The sequence below is a fragment of the Ptiloglossa arizonensis genome, chromosome 10 (genome assembly GCF_051014685.1).
Source record: "Ptiloglossa arizonensis isolate GNS036 chromosome 10, iyPtiAriz1_principal, whole genome shotgun sequence".
NCBI classification, from domain to species: domain Eukaryota; kingdom Metazoa; phylum Arthropoda; class Insecta; order Hymenoptera; family Colletidae; genus Ptiloglossa; species Ptiloglossa arizonensis.
This window is the reverse complement of record NC_135057.1, coordinates 973682-992833: the sequence shown is the minus strand read 5'-3', so window position 1 is coordinate 992833 and position 19152 is coordinate 973682. Positions and strand designations below refer to the sequence as shown.

Sequence of the window (19152 nt, the reverse complement as noted above, 5' to 3'; positions counted from 1 at the left end):
TTATAAAATTGATTTTAAAACTACTTTACAGATAGAAATACATTCGAAATTAATAATTGTTTATAAAATAATAAAGCATTAAAAAGTTTCGAGACGTTTTCCGAATAATAAAAATATTCGCATTCTTTTATAAAAGACTGTAATCGTTTGTTCACTTGTCTCAAATGATAAAATAACTTTTTAAATTTTTGATAAAACGGCGTATTTCGAGGAAGTTAAACGAACGTGGTTGATGTCTTCTTTAAATTGTTTAAATTCTATTTCACATTTGATATAACACAAATCGTACTCTTAGGTAAATCACAGTGGCCTATGGCTCGACCGTTACGATCAAAAGATTTTCATTTCGTGTTCGTTCTTCGATCTTCACGTTCTCGATGTTTCCTTCTTCCAATTGGCCGCAGTTGGCAGCTTCCGATTGCTACGATCCAAATTGCTTCTACTCTTCAAGCATTTTCGACAAGTCAATCGCCAGAATGCAAGTCTGAAGTCAGCCGAGTAAAAGGCATAGATAAATGGATTTATAGCTGAATTGATCCAACCTGAAATCAACATTGAATATTAACAATCCAACAGTAATAATTGGAAAAAGGAACAAATGCCTCCCTGTGTTGGACATAAGAGCAATCGTGAAAAAATGTGTCTCGTTAGGCTAAGTGTACATTGTAGGGATTATCTTTATTAAATCCCACGTGACTAAGGTTTAGAGGTTTAAAATGTAAAGAAATTCATTTAATATTACTTATTTAAAAAGAAAGGCTTGTTCACAGTAACTCTCACTGGATTCACTTTGACAAATCTCTGACAAGTGTCCCAATCGCGTTTCTCTCGCACCCTATCTCGCATGCATTCATCCCTTTTCATTCTAATCCTTAACCTTTTTCACTTTACGCGTCTGGTCACGTTCGCTTAAAATTTCTCAGTCTGGCGCCATCCCAATTGCTCGTCTTTCTTACCTTAGTTCGAACATTCTGTCATTCTGTTCGAACACTCTTCTTTCACGCCTCGAAAACACTTCACTCGCTCGTCTATCCCAAACAACACTCGTCACATTTTCTCGTCACTTCTTCATTTTAAAATTTCCTAGAACTCTTTATATGGTATAAATTGTACTCCCCTTAGACTGTGACACTATTTTCTCAATTTATTTTATAAATTTTTAATTTTTTGATATTTCATTGAAAAAAGACCACTTACTTGTCATATTTTTTCAAATTTCACGAACCATACGTATTTCGTTACATTCCTACAATATCATTATTAACAATCCAACAATAAAGTTGTCTATTTGATATTTTCTGAGCTTCTAATACGAATTACTAATAATATTGTTTTGAAATTGACTGTACTCCATGTGGTCGAAATATTAAGAACCCATAAGGCACGTTTTTCCACAGTTGCTCGTATGTTCAATAAATACTATATATACTTGTTCTTGTCAACATATCGTGTGTTAATTCAATTGACCAAAAAAAGGAAGACAATCTATATATTTTTGGTTAAATAAATTTCTTCTGTTTGTTCTCGGTACTTTTTAAGAGAACAAGAAAAAATGGTTTTCGTTTTTTGACCTTTTATATTATATCATAGTTCTCTTCGAAAACCGTAAATATTCCACAATAAACTAATATATGAAATTTAGAAAAAAATTTGCATGTAGCTTTCAAAAGACGAGTATTCGAATACAAACTATTGTATATCGTATCTTTTTTCTTGAATTTTCACGTGTTATTATTGTGTAACATTCAAGATTTAACCTGAAAAGCGTTACAAGATGAATACTATATTTTTGGGTATTAAATATGACCTAAATTCGATTACATTTACTTTCGTAACAATAATAAAAAATTAAACAATTTCGCAAAATAATTTTATATAGTATAAAGTGAATAAAAGCAGATATGGAAATATATATGTGTGCATAGTGTAGATGTCGGAGAAATACTTGTTGCCGGAGAATCTTGCACCTTAAGTAGTTGTCTGTTTTACAATTTACAGGTCTTAAGATATTCACCATGTGTTTGTTTCAAGCATATTTTCGCTATGCTAATGTATCAAAACTTGAAAGCATAACCTTCTATTCATTTACAATTTTAAAAAGAGCTCAGAGAGAATAGAAAGGAAACTTTTTTCTTATTTCTTAGCTACGCTTGAAAATACGTACATTAAATAAACAAGTTTACTCGGAAATGGTGAAATAATACACAAGTGGACTGCTTCATATTTTCGTCTTACTTAATATCTAGCAATGCTAAGATTATCGCCAGTTCTGACTGTATCAGCGAAAAAGAAGAGTATGAAACGTGTTTTTAACTCATTGAACTGCAATTTACGGACTAAATGAAAGAACGATATAAAAGACTGTAGAGTAATATATATATAATATATATATATATGTATATGCTGTATATATATTCTTAATATAAAAATCGCATTTCTGTAAGCTCAGAGATACTAGAAAGCAGAAAGTTATATTTATTTTTAAAACATTTAGATACACGTATTCCTTTGTAACTAAATGTAATCGTATTATTATCGAACACCTGATAAATACGTAAACTGTACTAAAGTATCATCGGAGTAGGTTAATGTTTTATTTATTCTTTGATAAACAATCTTATTATATTTACGAATAATGTTCAAAGCAAGTATCGAAGAAGTCCAACTTCGTTCAATATCAGCGAATTTACATCGATACCACCTACAATATCAGATGGAAGAAATTATACGATGTCATCTAAAAAATGTGACTATGATATTTGTTCTCGAAGAAAAAATGTTTCGGCAATTTTTAATATTGCACTTTGCTGCAAAGAAAAATCCTGTCAACCGTTATTAACAGAGAATAATTGGAACCTTTCGAGACAGAAGTAGGGAGAGAGAGACTGGAATCCTAAAAAGAAATCTCCAGTTAAGATCTTCCGAACGATATCTAACTTGTCTACTTTCAGACATATGTTCAAAATAGTATAGCTGTTAAAAAATTTGTCCGATTCTCTTAGATTGTATATAAATCATAAATACCTAGCCACGTTAACGCTAGCATCAGGACGTCCGGCGGATCTACGGACACAAATGGAGTGGCCAAATAGAGGATAAAGAATGGTAACCAACATGCCACAAATCCACCTACGACCACTGCTAAAGTGCCAGCCGTTTTTGTTTCCTTAGCTGTTCTATTGATGCAACTCTGCTGATGGCTGCGTACGATCCGTGATTTTTTGCTTGTGGTCGGTGGGTCCACTTCGTCAGAAGTCCTCTCACAGGTCACAGTATTACTCATACATTCGGTTTTTCGTACCCTGGTGCTCATTGCTCGTTCGATCTGCGCAAAATTGGCATAAGTTGAAACACGTTTGCGCGCAATCAGAGATAATCGTTGAATCGTTGAAATAGCAAACAGTTCGTTATATAGGGTTTTTCTTTTATCCTGCATCTTTCTTTTCTTCGGGTTATTTCTTTCGAGATCACCGTCATTGTTCGTTTTGTAAATCGTCATGTTATATTCGCATTTCATATCATGGTAAATGACAAAATATAAATAAAATTAACTATATATGATATGTTGACCATCAAACGATTTTGAATAAAAAAAGTCACGATCGAGGAAGATAGAAATATGAACGTTGTTCTTTTTTTTGAATAAAATGTTTAAAATAAAATTAACGATAGTTTCTTCTTTCTCTCGAACAAAGAAGCTTTTGTGTTAAACGTTATTTATTATAAACACGACGTTTCGTATATAAAATGTATAAAATATCACCAGGGGTATATGTACGTATATTATGTTTGTATATAACTTTAAGGTTTCTGTGTATATAAAGAGAACCATCAACTACTCTGGTTTCTTAAAATTTCAATGACTTTTCATATTCAAGATCATTGAAAGGTCAACACGTTCTGCACGATAAAATTTGTTTGTTTATCAGCTACAGTAGTGTAGTAATAAAAGTGTATCACTAGCACAAGGAACAGCATCGATGACCATACAGATTAGAAAAAAATAACCTTGAGAAAAATGGCCTTAATCATCATATTTATTCTTTAAAAACAAATAACTTTTTTCTGACACCGTTTTTCGTATTAACGAAAGTAAGAGAAGGACTAAAGCGGGTACACTACATGAAATACTTTGTACAATAATTTTATTGCATTTAGAAGTTGATGGTATATTTGAATTTCATGACAGAGTTTAATACGTATACATTAATTTAGAATTAAGGTCACATTGTCTTGTACCATTATTATTCGTTATGTAAAATAGTATTTTGAATTTATATAATATGCAGAATAAATCTCGTCAATTGTTATAAGTAGAGATTATTAAGAATAGTGACAAATTTCATTTTCCTTCTTTATTTTAAAATTTTCTGGAGCTCTTTATATGGTATAAATTGTACTGCCCTTAAACTGTGACACTATTTTCTCAATTTATTTTATAAATTTTTAATTTTTTGATATTTCATTGAAAAAAGAACACTTACTTGACATATTTTTTTTAAATTTCGCATAATTAAGGTACATACGGAATTTAGAATAATGAATTAAATAACTATTTATCAGGAAGGAGTTCTATGTATTTCGTGTAACAATATTTTTACTATAGCTGTACTTGTACAGGATAAGTTACATAATTAGGAGTAGTCGTTTCTTTGGTTAAAAATAGAAGAAAATGATATCAGAAGAAATTGAAGGTCGCCATGTATTGCAACTTCCTGTGACATCTTTTTCCACTGATGGAACAATACAGTTGTAAAGTGTAGTTGGATTTTTCTGTACAAATAATTCCATTTATTTTGTTAAATAAATTTTTTTCTAAAAATTGTTCTAAATGTTTTGCGTGCGTGAACGTAAATTAACGAAAGATCTTCGAAAAATAAACACATTACGAGTTATTTCAAATTTATTTTTTATTAAAGTACTTACGGTCTGATGTAAAAGTAAAATGACCAATTACATAAAAGTTCATTTATTATCAAAATCGTGCAACACTAATTCCCTGCAGAGGTGACACAGTTACTTTAACTTTGTTCCTATTCTTCGTAACACGACTGGAAGTCTTCTTCTGGCAATTCCGCGATTGTTCGTACGTCCATTACAGTCTACTGGGTGTTCTCTATTGTCTCAAAATGACCCTTTACTTTGAAGTTCGTTTTTGGAGAGAAAAAGAAATCGCAAGATGAAAGAATATATTCACCGGTGTATATGAATACTGAAGAAGAACTGTAACGCTTTGTGTACATGTTTTTGTAAGTTTCGTTTTGTTACTTGCATCGATGAATTTTTAGCAAGCAAACAATGCTATATACATGAAATGTTCAATGTAAAAATGATTGTTCTAGGTATTGTTACCTATTGGCTTATGTCGGGTTATGTTTTGTAAAAAAATCGAGCAATTTTTATGTGTAATATTTTTTCTTAGCTCCATTTTCTTTGAGCTGTTCTGTTTAATAGGTTTCAAGCATTAAACACTGAAACGTAGTAATTTCAACCTCTAAATATAAATTCGAGGCACTAAAAAAATCGGTGTCGCATGTTTTAGAGAATTTCACCCGTTTGCAAAGTTTCATTAAAATCGACTAGAACTAGATACAATTTACATTCTTGATCCCAATAATAATGCTTCATATTCGACCATTTTGATTCGTAAATTGTTGACTGAATACAATTTTATAGTTCTTTAACAAGGTTCATATTCATTAGGTTTTCGAAGAAGAATTTTTTTTCATTTTCAAAATGAAATACAACGTGACATATTATAAAATATTCAAGAGTCTGTAACGGACGTATTAAGGGAGTTGTTGTAACAAAATTTACGGTTCTGTTACGAAGAATAGAAACAACGTTAAAGTAAACGTGTCAACTTAGGAGGTAGTTACTTTAATAACGATTGAAATGTAATAAACAACATTTTTAATAAATAAATTTTCTCAAAATTAGTTTTCACACTTTTTCTACCATATTTTTTATATAATATAGGATCATTTCTCTACGGTATTCACTAGAAAACTTAATATGGTCACTTGACTAACTTATAATATGTTTTTATATTCTATATTTCATTCTATAATATTGAAAACATATTATTCGTTGTAAAAAAGGCAATTAAAAACAATAATGATATATTTATAAATTTAAGAGTCTCCATTTCTGGCAATTTATAACTAATACCCAATGAAAAATTTTGAAGCATTGAATGTCTCTTAAAAATGCATAACAATGTACTTTCGAAGGTAATCGAGAATTGATAAAAAGTAACTTAAGCAACCACTTTTCATGTAAATTTCACGTACTTACATGCATGTTCCTACTTCTTTCATTTATAAAATGGAATAAAGATATAATTGTAAATAAAAAAGTATTGGAAAGAACATAGATTTTTCATTATAAATGTTATAAAGAAAATTTGAATTACAGATTTCATCACTCAATATTAATTTTACCTTTTTCAAAATGTAAAGAATAGATTCATGTTTTTCTATATAAAAAGCATTTTATATGCGTATTTTAACTTTTGCCTCGTTAGTTATAAAGATTACTCAAGGGGCATTCATTCGATGGACTCTCTTTAATGAAATGAGGGACATTTAAGAACAGGAGACAATTAGTTTTTAAAATTGAAAGTTTCAAAGGCAACTACTGTAGTTAAATTAGTTTATAATCGGAACTTCCAGTAAACGTTTATAGAGTTGATTCCTATTTATAAAATAACATTAATACCTTTAAATTTATAAATCGGTAGGCTTTAAAATAGAAATCGGTAGGCCTTATAGCCTGGATTTATTTAAACAATGTATATACCCGAAATTGTTTATTCTAAATAATAAAATTCTTTAACGTGAATTTGTTCTAACTTTAATCATTCTTTAAACCTTTAAACGTTTTGCGTACGTCACGCTTCTCGATTGTTATTGACACGGTTACATTCCACTTTTCAGAATCACGCAAATTTTTCGAATTTCGAACTAAAAATTTTAAAACAAATTGTTAATACCTAACATTTCAAGTATTAAGTGCTCATGAACTAGAAGAATATTCAAAATCGATTTCCTCGAAAACAAAAATTTGAACGAAAAAATTTTATTTTACATTTTTTACTTTTTTTTTCACGTAAAATTATCCCATTCTGGATTATACAATGATTACTGGGACACCTTTTATAATAATGTAATGTAAATCTTTTCCTTTAGCGATTCTGTGTATAAAAATTTCGGATATGAGCATCCAAATCTGTATTTTTATAAAACATTAGAAAATAATGCACACTTAAAGTGATGTTTGTATATTATTCTTTCATATTACATATTACAGTGAGGAAGAAGTTTTCAATAATTTTTCGATTAATTCATGTAAATGTCTAATACTGTACGTAAATATGTTACCAGTACTTGTGTGTTCATAAATTCAGAAAGCATAGAAATTGGTCGTCCATATTGAGAGCCATTTAATTGAAACACGTAATAAGAGCCGATACATTTTCAAAATCATTACAAAAGCATTTATATTGCTACTAGAATCACATAAATATACCTGCGAAGATTTACATATATTTATACCTTTAACTGTTTCCTTAAAAAAAATTCTTAAGAATGCAACAATTTTTAGCGATTCAAATAAATATAATATCAAATAAAGCCTTCTCATGTGACAGAACGCACCTTGATTTTATGAACATGAATTTTGGTATTTTTTTTCTTAAGAAACTAAAACATATTGTATTTTTAGCGTATAAGTCACGCTTTTTTGTACCTGAAATTTATTTTAAATGATATTGAAATTTGTAATTTCAACCTTAAAATTATATATTCAATGTTAAAATTATTTAATTAACTAGTTCGTTATTATTTAAAGTGTCCTTACCAACACATTGCGACGTGGTCGGACATTTTCATTCCCAGTAGCTTCCAGGTTTCTATGGCGGCTCGCGATCAAGCAAGATATTCTGCCGTAAACGTAAAGCATTACTAGCATCGGTAGGAAAAAGGAACCCATCGCAGAAAATATCACGTATGAGGAGTCCATATTGTACGAGCATTTTTTACTGTCGTGATTAGTTCCACGTGGAAAACATCCCAATAAAGGTGGACTGGTTATAGCCCCGGCCAGGACCCAGACCGCAACTATCATTAAACCAGCCAATCTTTTGCTTCGACGTCGTCGACTGTATATCAATGGCTGAGTTATAGCTAGGTACCTAAAATCAAAATTGGGCTCGTTTAAACAATTTACAACGAAATATAAATCGGACATATGGTCAAAGTGGATATGTTCGTTGGTACTGAGAATAAAGAACTGGGTTCGTATAAAGTTTCCTTTATCGAAATACGTAAAAGATGCTGCACTTAACTTGAGCAAAATATTTCACTTATTTTTGATGGAGAGAAAAATACGTCAAAAGAAACTTTATTTGGTTCAAAGGAGTAAATATTAGAATATATAAACAATTTTTCTCGAGATCATATTTTTCGAGTTTTCAAGGTCATTGAAGATTTCTTAAATGAAACTATATATTTTTATTAACACGATAGGTGAAGCCAAGACGAATACTAAATGACCTTTGAGTGGTCTTAAGTACGATAAATTCATAAAAATTGAGCAATTGATGCAAATAGTAAAATAACTATGATAAAGAGATTAATGGACGAAAAATTATTTTAATGATACATTTACAAATTATACATTTCTCTAAACGCGTAATGAATAATTTTCTAGCCCTTTTTATAAATTGCTCACTAATATTAGTACATGCAGTTCTAATACATTCTCATATTTTTCGATATTGTGGGAATATCATTTTAAGTTGTTGATTCTAATACTCTGTGAAATCTTCCAGAATTTACAGAAATATATTGATGTTGATAGACATTATTTTAAGCGCTTGTTAAAATGAATTTTCCTTTATTAATTTTTTTGACTGTAGTTACTTCACTATTTGTATTATATGAACTGTTGAACGTCACGCAAATATCATAGTATTGTATTATAAGTTGTTGGATTTGTATTAATCTCGGTTATTGTATCAGAATAATAGAAATATACAGTTTCGTTTAAGAAAACTTAGATGATCTTGCAAGTTTACAAAATATGTCCTCGAGAAAAATTTGTTTTATGCCCTTTAACATAAATAAGCGTGACATTTAAAATGCTAACATAGACTTTATATCGAAAACTACATTTTTTGAAAATTTATAATATATAAGTGTATAGTCAACCCAAAACTTACAAACTTGTTTAAAACATTTCTTTGGTAGACTAGCGGAAATGCTTAAAAAATGGTAGCCAAACAAAAGATACACCCTGTATTTATGTATAATATTGTACATCGCAAAATGTTTGCAATAATTCTTTGCAACTAATTTTGTTTAATCCTTTATAAGTTGGAGTATAAACTAAAACTTATCGTTCAAATAATGTCAAATATGGAGTCTTCATTAGTTTAAAAATAATGAAAGAGTTTATATAAAATAAATTATAAGCAAAATAAATTTGAAATGAATAAAATGCAAATTCAGTCATTGTAAAGTTAATGATCTATCATTTCCAGGAATTTTTAGGATATTTTTATTATTCTCAGTACTAACTTACGCACTTAATTCCACTATTTACAATCGAAATTATTCCTAAGAATAAATTATTTTTCTACTAAATAAATAATCCTTTCGCAACTGAGAATTAATATAAGGTAAAATTATGAAGAAACATTGTTCATTATTGAAAGTATGCTTTAAATTGATCCTGTCTACAAATTTACGGGTGCAGCACATGCTTGATTATACATAAATATTAACAGCTTAAACAGGCATATTACTGTAACTTGAGTTTTACTCGGATAATTTTTCACTTCTAATTTTCATGTTAGAAAATTTACTTTCAGGTGAATAAAGCAACTAGCAACTGTTACTATTTACATATAATATATTTGAAACTGTGGGAGTTACAGAACAATTTTTTGAGTAAAAGTTACACGGTACGAGAGTTATCCCACGATGGTAGTGATCCATAATTGTAAGTTTAGAGGGGAACACCACTTCTATAATTTAAACAATCGATTTTTTTTTTATGTATACTTTCCCAAAACATTAAACCAATATTTAAAGTAATAGAGAAGATACAACGTTTTTAATACTGATTTATTTTGTTGGATTCGGGCCACGTCCATAATAAATACGAATATACTAGAAAAAGAATGTATTAATCATATTTAAAAGTAAGTTTGAGACTACTCGAGTGTATAAAAGAAACCACATGCTTTGGTTGTATAGGAAATACATACTGTACAATTGATTGAAAATTTAAATATTTATTTTGAACTTGCTATTCGCAAAAGTTGCCATTGCATTGAAAATATGAAGATCATGGTTTCAATTTTTCACCATAAAGTTTCTATCAATAAAATATCAGTGCACGGTCATTGACCTGAAAGTGAAACTTCATTGTGTGCTTAATAAGATGCAAGTGTTGCTAAAAACCTCTGTAAATATAATCTTAGGCCCGCTCGTTCTCGGTTGATTATAAAAGTATTAACTCTAATTTACGATGATTTGAGAAAAAATCATTTATTGGAACAAGGTTTGAAAGCTATTATCTGGGAACTCGCTTCAAATATGACAACTGAGATCTCACTCTAGAGATTACTGCTTACCTTGCAACTTCTCCGTTTAATGATGGAGCGAGATCTTTACTACCGATCGTGACGGTAATAGATATCAAAATTAGACCAATCGCTTGAGAACAATGCGAGACGGATCTCCACCGTGTGATCCCTGCAAATGTTAAAGTGCAGTCGATACGCGATGGAAGATCATTACTGAAACAAGTGGTGGATTGCCACCGAAGAAGCAGCATCTGCTATCGATGGTTCACTATATACTTTCAGAGCAGATGAGTCATGATAACTTAGTAAATATGATAATTTTTCACCAAATAAGCTTATTAATTCGTAGAATATATTTATCTGATCCATACTCAAATTGCAAACATTTTTAATGCAAATGAATCCCCAATGTCTATACGTAATACGTAAATAGTGCTTTTGATTGTTCTCACAAGAGCATTCTATGACACTTTATTTTTTTGAATAAAATGTTTTACAAAGTATCGTAGTTTTTAATAGTTCTCAAAGTTTCTAATTACCTTTATCTAACAGTTTTTTTGTTATAATTCTTCAACTATAGAAGCTACCGGACAGAAACGTGTTTAGACAAATGTTGTTCGAAACAATAACGATTATTCAGAATTTCAAAACTTTATATGGCATTCCATTGAAAAAAATTGAAGAGGTGTGTTTCGTCCCGGGGGGGGGGGGGGGGGAGGCGTAATAGCATTACCGTGTGTATCATTTAGGTCTTTCTACATCTTAATGAAGAAGAAAAAATCAAAAAATCTTTTTGCAATTCTAAATGCTCTCAAAGAAAATAAACTGTTGTACTTCAGAAAGAACACTGAAAAGTATCAAAGCATTTTACAAATGATCTAGTTTTATCGTGAGAAAATCCTCAAAATTATTTTTAAAGTGTAATATACTCCTTAAACGTTTTTAAAGTATGTACGTACATACTTATTTTTCTAAATATAATAATATTTTCTGTTTATTTATTTTATAATAAAGGATGTCCAGTTAAATACAGGATCTTGAAAAAATGCAGGATCATAATAGACTGCATTAAATTCCATTTTAATTTATGCATTTCAGTAAGCATTATAATCGTGCCGATAATTTTTATATTTTGATAATGCTTATATCTGAAAAAATCATTACCATCATAAGACGACGCTTTTAACATATAAAACACTCGCTGAAAGAATTATCTGTAACTCCCAGGATTTCGAATATTTTTCAATGGCAATTGTTACTGAAATATCCTGTGGAGATTCTACTTTACGTTAAATGCGTTCATTTTGTGTAATATTAATTATAAACGACCATTCGTAGGTTTGCTTTCCAATGTTTTGCAAGAAATTAAAATATGCATCGCTTGTTCCCGCAGGTTGTAATCGCAGTGATATCAATCTACATCGCGGTTTGATTAAGAACTTCTAATTTTCAGCCAGGTAATAATCTACCCAGTAGTCGTCCAGTTAAACAGAAATTGATACAAAACACGGGGATAAGAGAAAAGTGGAACGTGATCGGCAAGTTAATTTGCGGTAAACGGTGTTTAAACTTTCCGACAAATCCGTCTCTTCGAAATTCCCGCCAACTAAACAACAAACATGTACTGGAGGATATTCCACGGTGTGATTTCATTGTCGATAGAGTTGTCTATGTGAAGCGCATAAGGAAAACTTGTCCAGTAATCTCGTTTCATTTACGTGCCGTGATTCAGGAATGCAGGCAACAACTTACCTGTCTATGGATATGGCGCATAACGAGAGAATGCTGGCAGTACAGAGAAGAATGTCGAGAGAAACCCAGGATATACAGAGTACTTCGCCCAATTCCCAAGTACCACCTGTGAGCTTTGTCAAATTCGTTTCATTAGACATCGCATTTACAATATGGATGTTAATAGTTCTTTAAGAGGGTATTCTGAAAAAAGGAATTCAGGAAAGAAAACTGCTGAAGAACGCATACCATTCAGGTTTTGCACGGATATTTGTTTCTATCGTGAGTAATCGTAAATGAAATTTCAAGTAATTGTCAATATATGAGGTAGAAATGACTATATCGTGTTTTGATAAATTTACATCCCTCATTATCCGAAATAACAATTTTGTATCTTCTTTTTTCATTTAGACGAGCGAAGCTTTCATCTGAATCAGTATAAATGAGATACAAGAACATTTAATAAAATAGTGGCCTTCGAAAATGTGAAATTCGCTTACCAGCATTAATTTGACAACTTCCCATAGTCGTAAACAAAAGTGTTACAGATATCGACGTACTTTTAGGTCCACCAATAACGAGGCACCGACGTTTTATGTATACGAAAATACAAGCCATTTGTTTTAGTGGTAACTAGAGTACCAGTGTCTAAATAGTAAAATATCGTTTTAAAAAAATACGTTTACTATATATCACTAGCTGGGGCTGAAAAATGAATGAGATACACCGAGAATGAATGAGATAGAGCAGCAGCGCGCCAGTCTCTCATTACCTTCACTTGGTGAAAAATACGAAATAAAAATTTCTATAGAAATTCAAAAACTAGTATATTTTTTTTATTTGTATACATGTTCATCTTTTCGTAGATGAACGTATTTTTGTAGCTTAAAAATGATTTGTTTTGCGTATGAATAAATGTAAGCCAAATAAAGTTAAATCTAGACTCACTTTCATCGGGAAGACCTCATGAGTCCATTGATAATACGGACGTTGGTCTTACAAAATTGTTTTGAAGAATGCAAAGTTTTAATTTTGGTAATTGATGAAATAATATAATGATCACATTCTTCTGCAGCCGCTAGCCACGCGTATCGATATGATGGTTCGCTAGCACTACACAACTACAAACTGTGAGGAAAGAATTCGATTACTTGAATTTGACATAAAAATTGTTATTCGAAAGCGGATATTACTTTATATGGTCAATGTATAGCGTTCACTCTATATATTTTCTAGTCAATCTATGTACCTACTTTACCAAAGAATGTCTTTTTGACACTTTTTGCAAATAACAAATGCGCTAAAGGCTGAGAAAAAGGAAAAGAAAAATGAATAAACTTCTATAAAGTTTATAGCTATAAAACCTTTAAAATTCTCTATCTCTATTTTCGAATTTTATTATAATACTTTGAAGGTAAATTTTTAAGACTCGTGACTCTAAGAAAATATAACGATCGTAACATCGATTTGTTGAATCTTCTAAACCAGAATACACCGTTAAGTATACGAGGATCTTCGGTCTAAGACGTCTGAGGTAGCTATCCCTGTGGGAAATGACTCCAACATTTCGCTAGCACTGCGAATAATATCATTGGGAGTCTGTGGATGCGTTGATAGTAAAGTTTTCATGCGTTTCGCTTTATGTACACTGTATTCCATTTTCATCTGTAAATGGATGTATTTGCGAGGGAACGTTCTGTCAATGGACTCGAACTTAAAGATTGAAACTGGGTAGCTGCAAGCGTCAATGGCAGATTCAAGATTGTGATTACTTTCTCACAGATATCGTCAAGCGGTATTGTATCAAATGTTACATTTAATATTTGAATTCCAGTACATTTCAAACTTTTAGTATTACAATTTTTAAGATTTTTAATTATCATACCGCTGATTATATTTTGAATATATAAAAAAATAAAAATGATCGGAGAACCATTGAAATGACATTTAATCAATGTGAAAAGGAAATATTTGTTGAAGTTTTCAAAAACGAATATACGTAATTGCATCGTAGAAAACCTCCTGCAACAAACCTGTTATGAAAAATTAGCTGTAATTTTTATCCTAGTACAAGGAATCATTGCAGAAAACAGTGTTTATAATATCCGACACGTTTTTATTAACTTAACTGTTTGACATGTAAAACTTTAACATATTTTTACGTGGTATTTATGATTGATATATTGTATTTACAAAATGGAATGATATAATTAATGCCAAAAGCAAGCTACCAAACAATATTCATTTTCCCACAAAAATAATACAATTAATGTTTGAAACATTTTTTCACAACAAGAACACTTTTATAATAATTGAGGGTCATTAAAGACTCCCAAATTATATTAGGGTGTAGCTCTGTAAGTAGCCAGGGGTTAATATTCTCCTTCGCTCTATTACAATTTTTTGATGGCAAAAATCTAAAAAAGAATTGAGTAAATTTCATTTCAAATAATTTAATAGCCGTTAGAAAAAAATGATTTCTACCACAGTGTGCTCCTTTGAACCAAATAATTTGTTTTTTAAAGTATTTCTGTATATCACTAACGGTAACGGTGGTATCGCCTTGTAACAAAGCTAATGAGATACGCTGTATATACGAGTTATAAAATAATTTGTGAGAATCCTAAGGTATATACAACATGTATTATTTTCTATACATATGATTAATAGTCATGATTTTCTTTTTTTCTAAATATATTTTTTCTTAATACACTTATTTTTATATGTATACTACTTTCTTCTACATTTCGTAATTTGCAACCATTTATTGATTTACAAAGTTTTTCTATTGTTTGTACTGAAAAGACTAAAATCTTCCAATCAAAAACTGTATAATAATAAAGCTTGTAATAAACTGACAACTCTGAAAGTTGGTAACTCACATATCAAGTATGATGTTGGTAATATCACCTGCATATAGGTAATGTCAGTTGATCAAAATTTTTACAATTTTGACAAACGATTCGTTCGCTAGATATGGTTCTTTTCGAATTATAATCTTTTTCTTGTAAAATACACGGAAATGAGGAAACTTGAGCTTGAATTTCAAAATCAAGATTACACTTCAGGTTTCTTCAATAAATTTTCAGTCATACAAATGCTTCGATTCATCTGGGAAAATCGAGTCTAATATTTTTCGTCACTATATATATAGGCGTTGATGTTTCCTATATACATATGTACGTACTTCATCCTTTCTACTTGATGAAGTGTGAACAATTGTAGAGCTCGAGACACGGAATCATTTTTTACATTGATGCAACCAAAATATTATTGTCATATTGCTCATGGGATCTGCAATTTGAGAGTATGACGTTAAAAAAAATCGCACGTTATTGAAAAATTGTTTGGTATTATTATAATATAAAGAAGTCATTGAATTCCATAAAAAAATAGAACTATTAAAAAATCTGTATTAAAACTAAAGTACTTCAGTAATAGCCAACAGTACTTGACGCAATTGTAAATAAATATATAAAGTGGCATAAAAAGTTCCCGGTCAGATGGCTTTTCACTTGTTTTTTCTAAAAGCAAAACATTAAGGAATTTTTTACAGAAATAACTGAACTAGTTTGTGCAAAAGTTTTCAGTCAATTTGTTTTAGTAGAAAAAATAAAAATAATGCTAAGTCAGTCTAAAACCATTACTTTATTTGCAGACAACTATCCTTTTACAACTTTCGATTCATGCTTATAAGATTTTCGTATACATGACACTGTTCATAATACCCTACATTTCTATAAGCGCATTAACTCCTTGAGTGGACAAAGCTCCTTGCCCCATAATGCTTCCTCTATTATGTGTTTTTGTTAGTGTTTGGTTGTTGATGTTATTTCCATTGGACATTGAACATAATATCTTCCATCGTTTTCAAATAAATTAAGTTTAGATTTATCTGAAAAAAGAATGTTTTTCCAATGTTCAATAATGCAGTGACGATCATTTTTGACAAACTTTAACCGACTTCTTTTAGGACCATCCACTTTGTATTAAGATTTTACATATTTCAACGGATGTTTTTTGAATAATATTTTTATTTTGGCAACTAGTTACTGATTGATTATAATAATTATTTTGTGCAATATTATTGGAATAAAAATACTTATAGATGTTTTAGAATTATACATCTATAATCGAAACTAACCGGAAATATTTGCACACTAATCGAAGAAAGAATTAGTGTAAAATAACAAAAATAAATGAAACGCATTTTCACCGTAACAATTACACTTTGAGATGTATACTTCGTGAATTATAGTATTATTCGATTCGCAGTACATTTAATTTCCATGTATTTTCTGTAATGTGCAATGTAGGAACAATAGAGAATGTAAGACATAGTAAGAACATAGAAGACTAAGACATAGTAAGAATCAATGTAAGAACACAGAGTTAATAAAGATGTATAGGTACATCATGTAGATCGCCATTCGATGTGCACGAAGTATTGTGTTTTTAATATCGTCTTCCATTGCATACAACGTTTTATATCTTAAGACGATGAATTTTTAGATTTAGTGAAAAAGAACGAAAAATTTGATGAAAGCCCTTTGATCACAATTTAGAATGTTTCCCATTAGAAGTTAAACGTATTTGTAAAATTAGGTTTCCCATTCGGAGTTCATAATAGTAATATTCTAATCTTGTGGAATTACATTAAAATAGATTAGCGACGCGTACTATTATTAATTGTTTAGAAACTATATGATTAACATTGGAAAAACTTTTAAACTTCAATTTCATTTGCTACAATAGAGAAAATGCACGCGCGCGTATGTGCGTGTGTTTGTAAACGAACTTAAAATGTTTTAGGGGCATACTTTTTGGCTTTTTCTACATGAAATTGTTAAAGAGATTTCAAACTCATTGCATTTTTTCGAACGAAAATATGTTTTTTTAATATTGATATGTATGTCATTCCATATTCGAGTAAATTAAATGAAAATAAATTTAATTACTATGAATTTAAAGTTGAATGACTATAGTCACTCAAGGTTCTTGAAAGTTATTTTAAAACACTCCAACTTTGTCTAACAATTTTTTTTTATATTAGCAACATTTTTGAAAATATTCAGTTGTAAAGAAACATGATGTGATTTACCCTGCATATTACGATTACTTCAATAGCATTAATCCATTACATCCGTATCATTATAGAATATGTTTTTTTATTTATAATGTTAAGTTTGTTCAATTCAACAAAGAATTAAGTGGTTTGAGTATGTCTTTATGCTATGATGATAAGTATTGTAATCAACAGTTTTACAAGAAAAATTAAAAAGTTAGTGAAATATAATAAGATGTAAACTGATATTATTACGTTAATTAATATTTAGTAAATAATGATAATGAATGTATTATTTATTCAAAAATTGATTTATTTTTGCGAGAAAACATTTATTGAAATTTTAAACCAGTCATTGTCGAATAATTAACAAAAGTTACGTTATGAATTCGTAAATTAATTACATTAAAGATTATTTCAGCAAAATGTAGTATACAATTAATTGTAAAACATTGTTCTTAATAAGTTGTTCTCAATTATTCTTAATAAGTACTTCGTACATGTATATCATATAATTTTAATTTTTGTTTAAGAACAGTTAATTTGCAATTTAACGAAGTGGATATAGTATATTGGATTCTGTACTTAATCGAGCCTCATTTATTTCGGCATATAGCTTACTGTGGAGACGGATTTTCGCGGTCGAATCGCGTGAAGTTCTGGCAGCAAATTAGCGACTGTTTTCGGTAAATCGTTAAACAAACAGGAGAGTTTGAATTTAACCAGTGACCGATACGGACGTGCATTGACCGGTATCGCGAAAAGTTGGAAAGAAATTTCCAAAAACGTGTGCATCCTGCAATACGAACGAAGCTGTCCTTTTTTCTTTTTTGTACGTGTCGTGACCTTCTTGCGCAGACCCGATATTACGTCATTAAACGAAGGGAAATATACATTTATATCCGGGGAAAGACGTATATTAATTCCATAAACATATTTTTTCTCACATTATTTAATAAAAAGGGCCAAAAATCAATTATTATTGAGTTAGAAGATTTTCCTTTCAACAAATCTACAAAGTTCATAATTCACATTGCTGGTTCTTGTTTCAAAACTGATCTACGTTTGTAGTTCACTAACAGCAATTTAGTACACTAACAGCATCCTTAAAGGAATCGTATTTTGTTCTTGAATTTGCGAAGAAATGCTAGCAACACAGATTCAATTGATTTTAAGAATTATGTTATTTTGTTCTTTCTATTTCTCAACTCTCCAGCTGTTTGCAACAAATCCAATTCTACAATTTACGCTTCATTTGTCGTAGTATTCAATTTGATTCTCCAGAGTGCAGTAGTTGAAATATTGTGGCGCGTAATTAAAATACAAGGATATAGGAATTATATATTATTAGCTTGATATACAATGTAGATTTTAATGTAAGTGTTGTGAATCTCTTTCCTGTAAAGTTTATATAAACTATATTATATAATTTAATGATAGTATATTTTGCAATTGTGAACTAAAAATGAAATACAGTAGATGCAATTGTTTGTATTAACAATGTTTTACGTTTCTTCTTAATTTGGAACCAGTAGCGAATATATCATACCTGTATATATGTATGTTTGATAGCCATTTATAAGTCAATTTAATATTTCAACGTTTTCAACCCTTATTGAAGTGTTCTCTTTAGACAATAAGTTACCGTTAATAAATCAATTCTTTAAAACTATCATTATATTTAAATTTATTTAGAAAGTATAAGAAACCTTTTCATATACATACATACATGCCAAGATACAATAAAGTAACGTACTGTTAG

At 30.0% G+C, this 19152-nt stretch overlaps 1 protein-coding gene across 1 annotated transcript in view; it reads right to left on the bottom strand.

Annotated features, from left to right (window-relative positions):
- Positions 1-204: 204 nt before the first annotated feature.
- LOC143151992 (putative G-protein coupled receptor No18) overlaps positions 205-19152 on the bottom strand; it is a 34962-nt gene continuing 16014 nt past the window's right edge. Inside the window, exons 3-6 of the mRNA XM_076321581.1 lie at positions 12347-12459; positions 7861-8194; positions 3025-3325; positions 205-542 (exon numbers count right to left, since the gene is read on the bottom strand). Of these exons, the coding sequence (XP_076177696.1) occupies positions 367-542; positions 3025-3325; positions 7861-8194; positions 12347-12459 (924 nt within the window). The 3' untranslated portion in view covers positions 205-366. The remainder of the gene's footprint in view (positions 543-3024; positions 3326-7860; positions 8195-12346; positions 12460-19152) is intronic.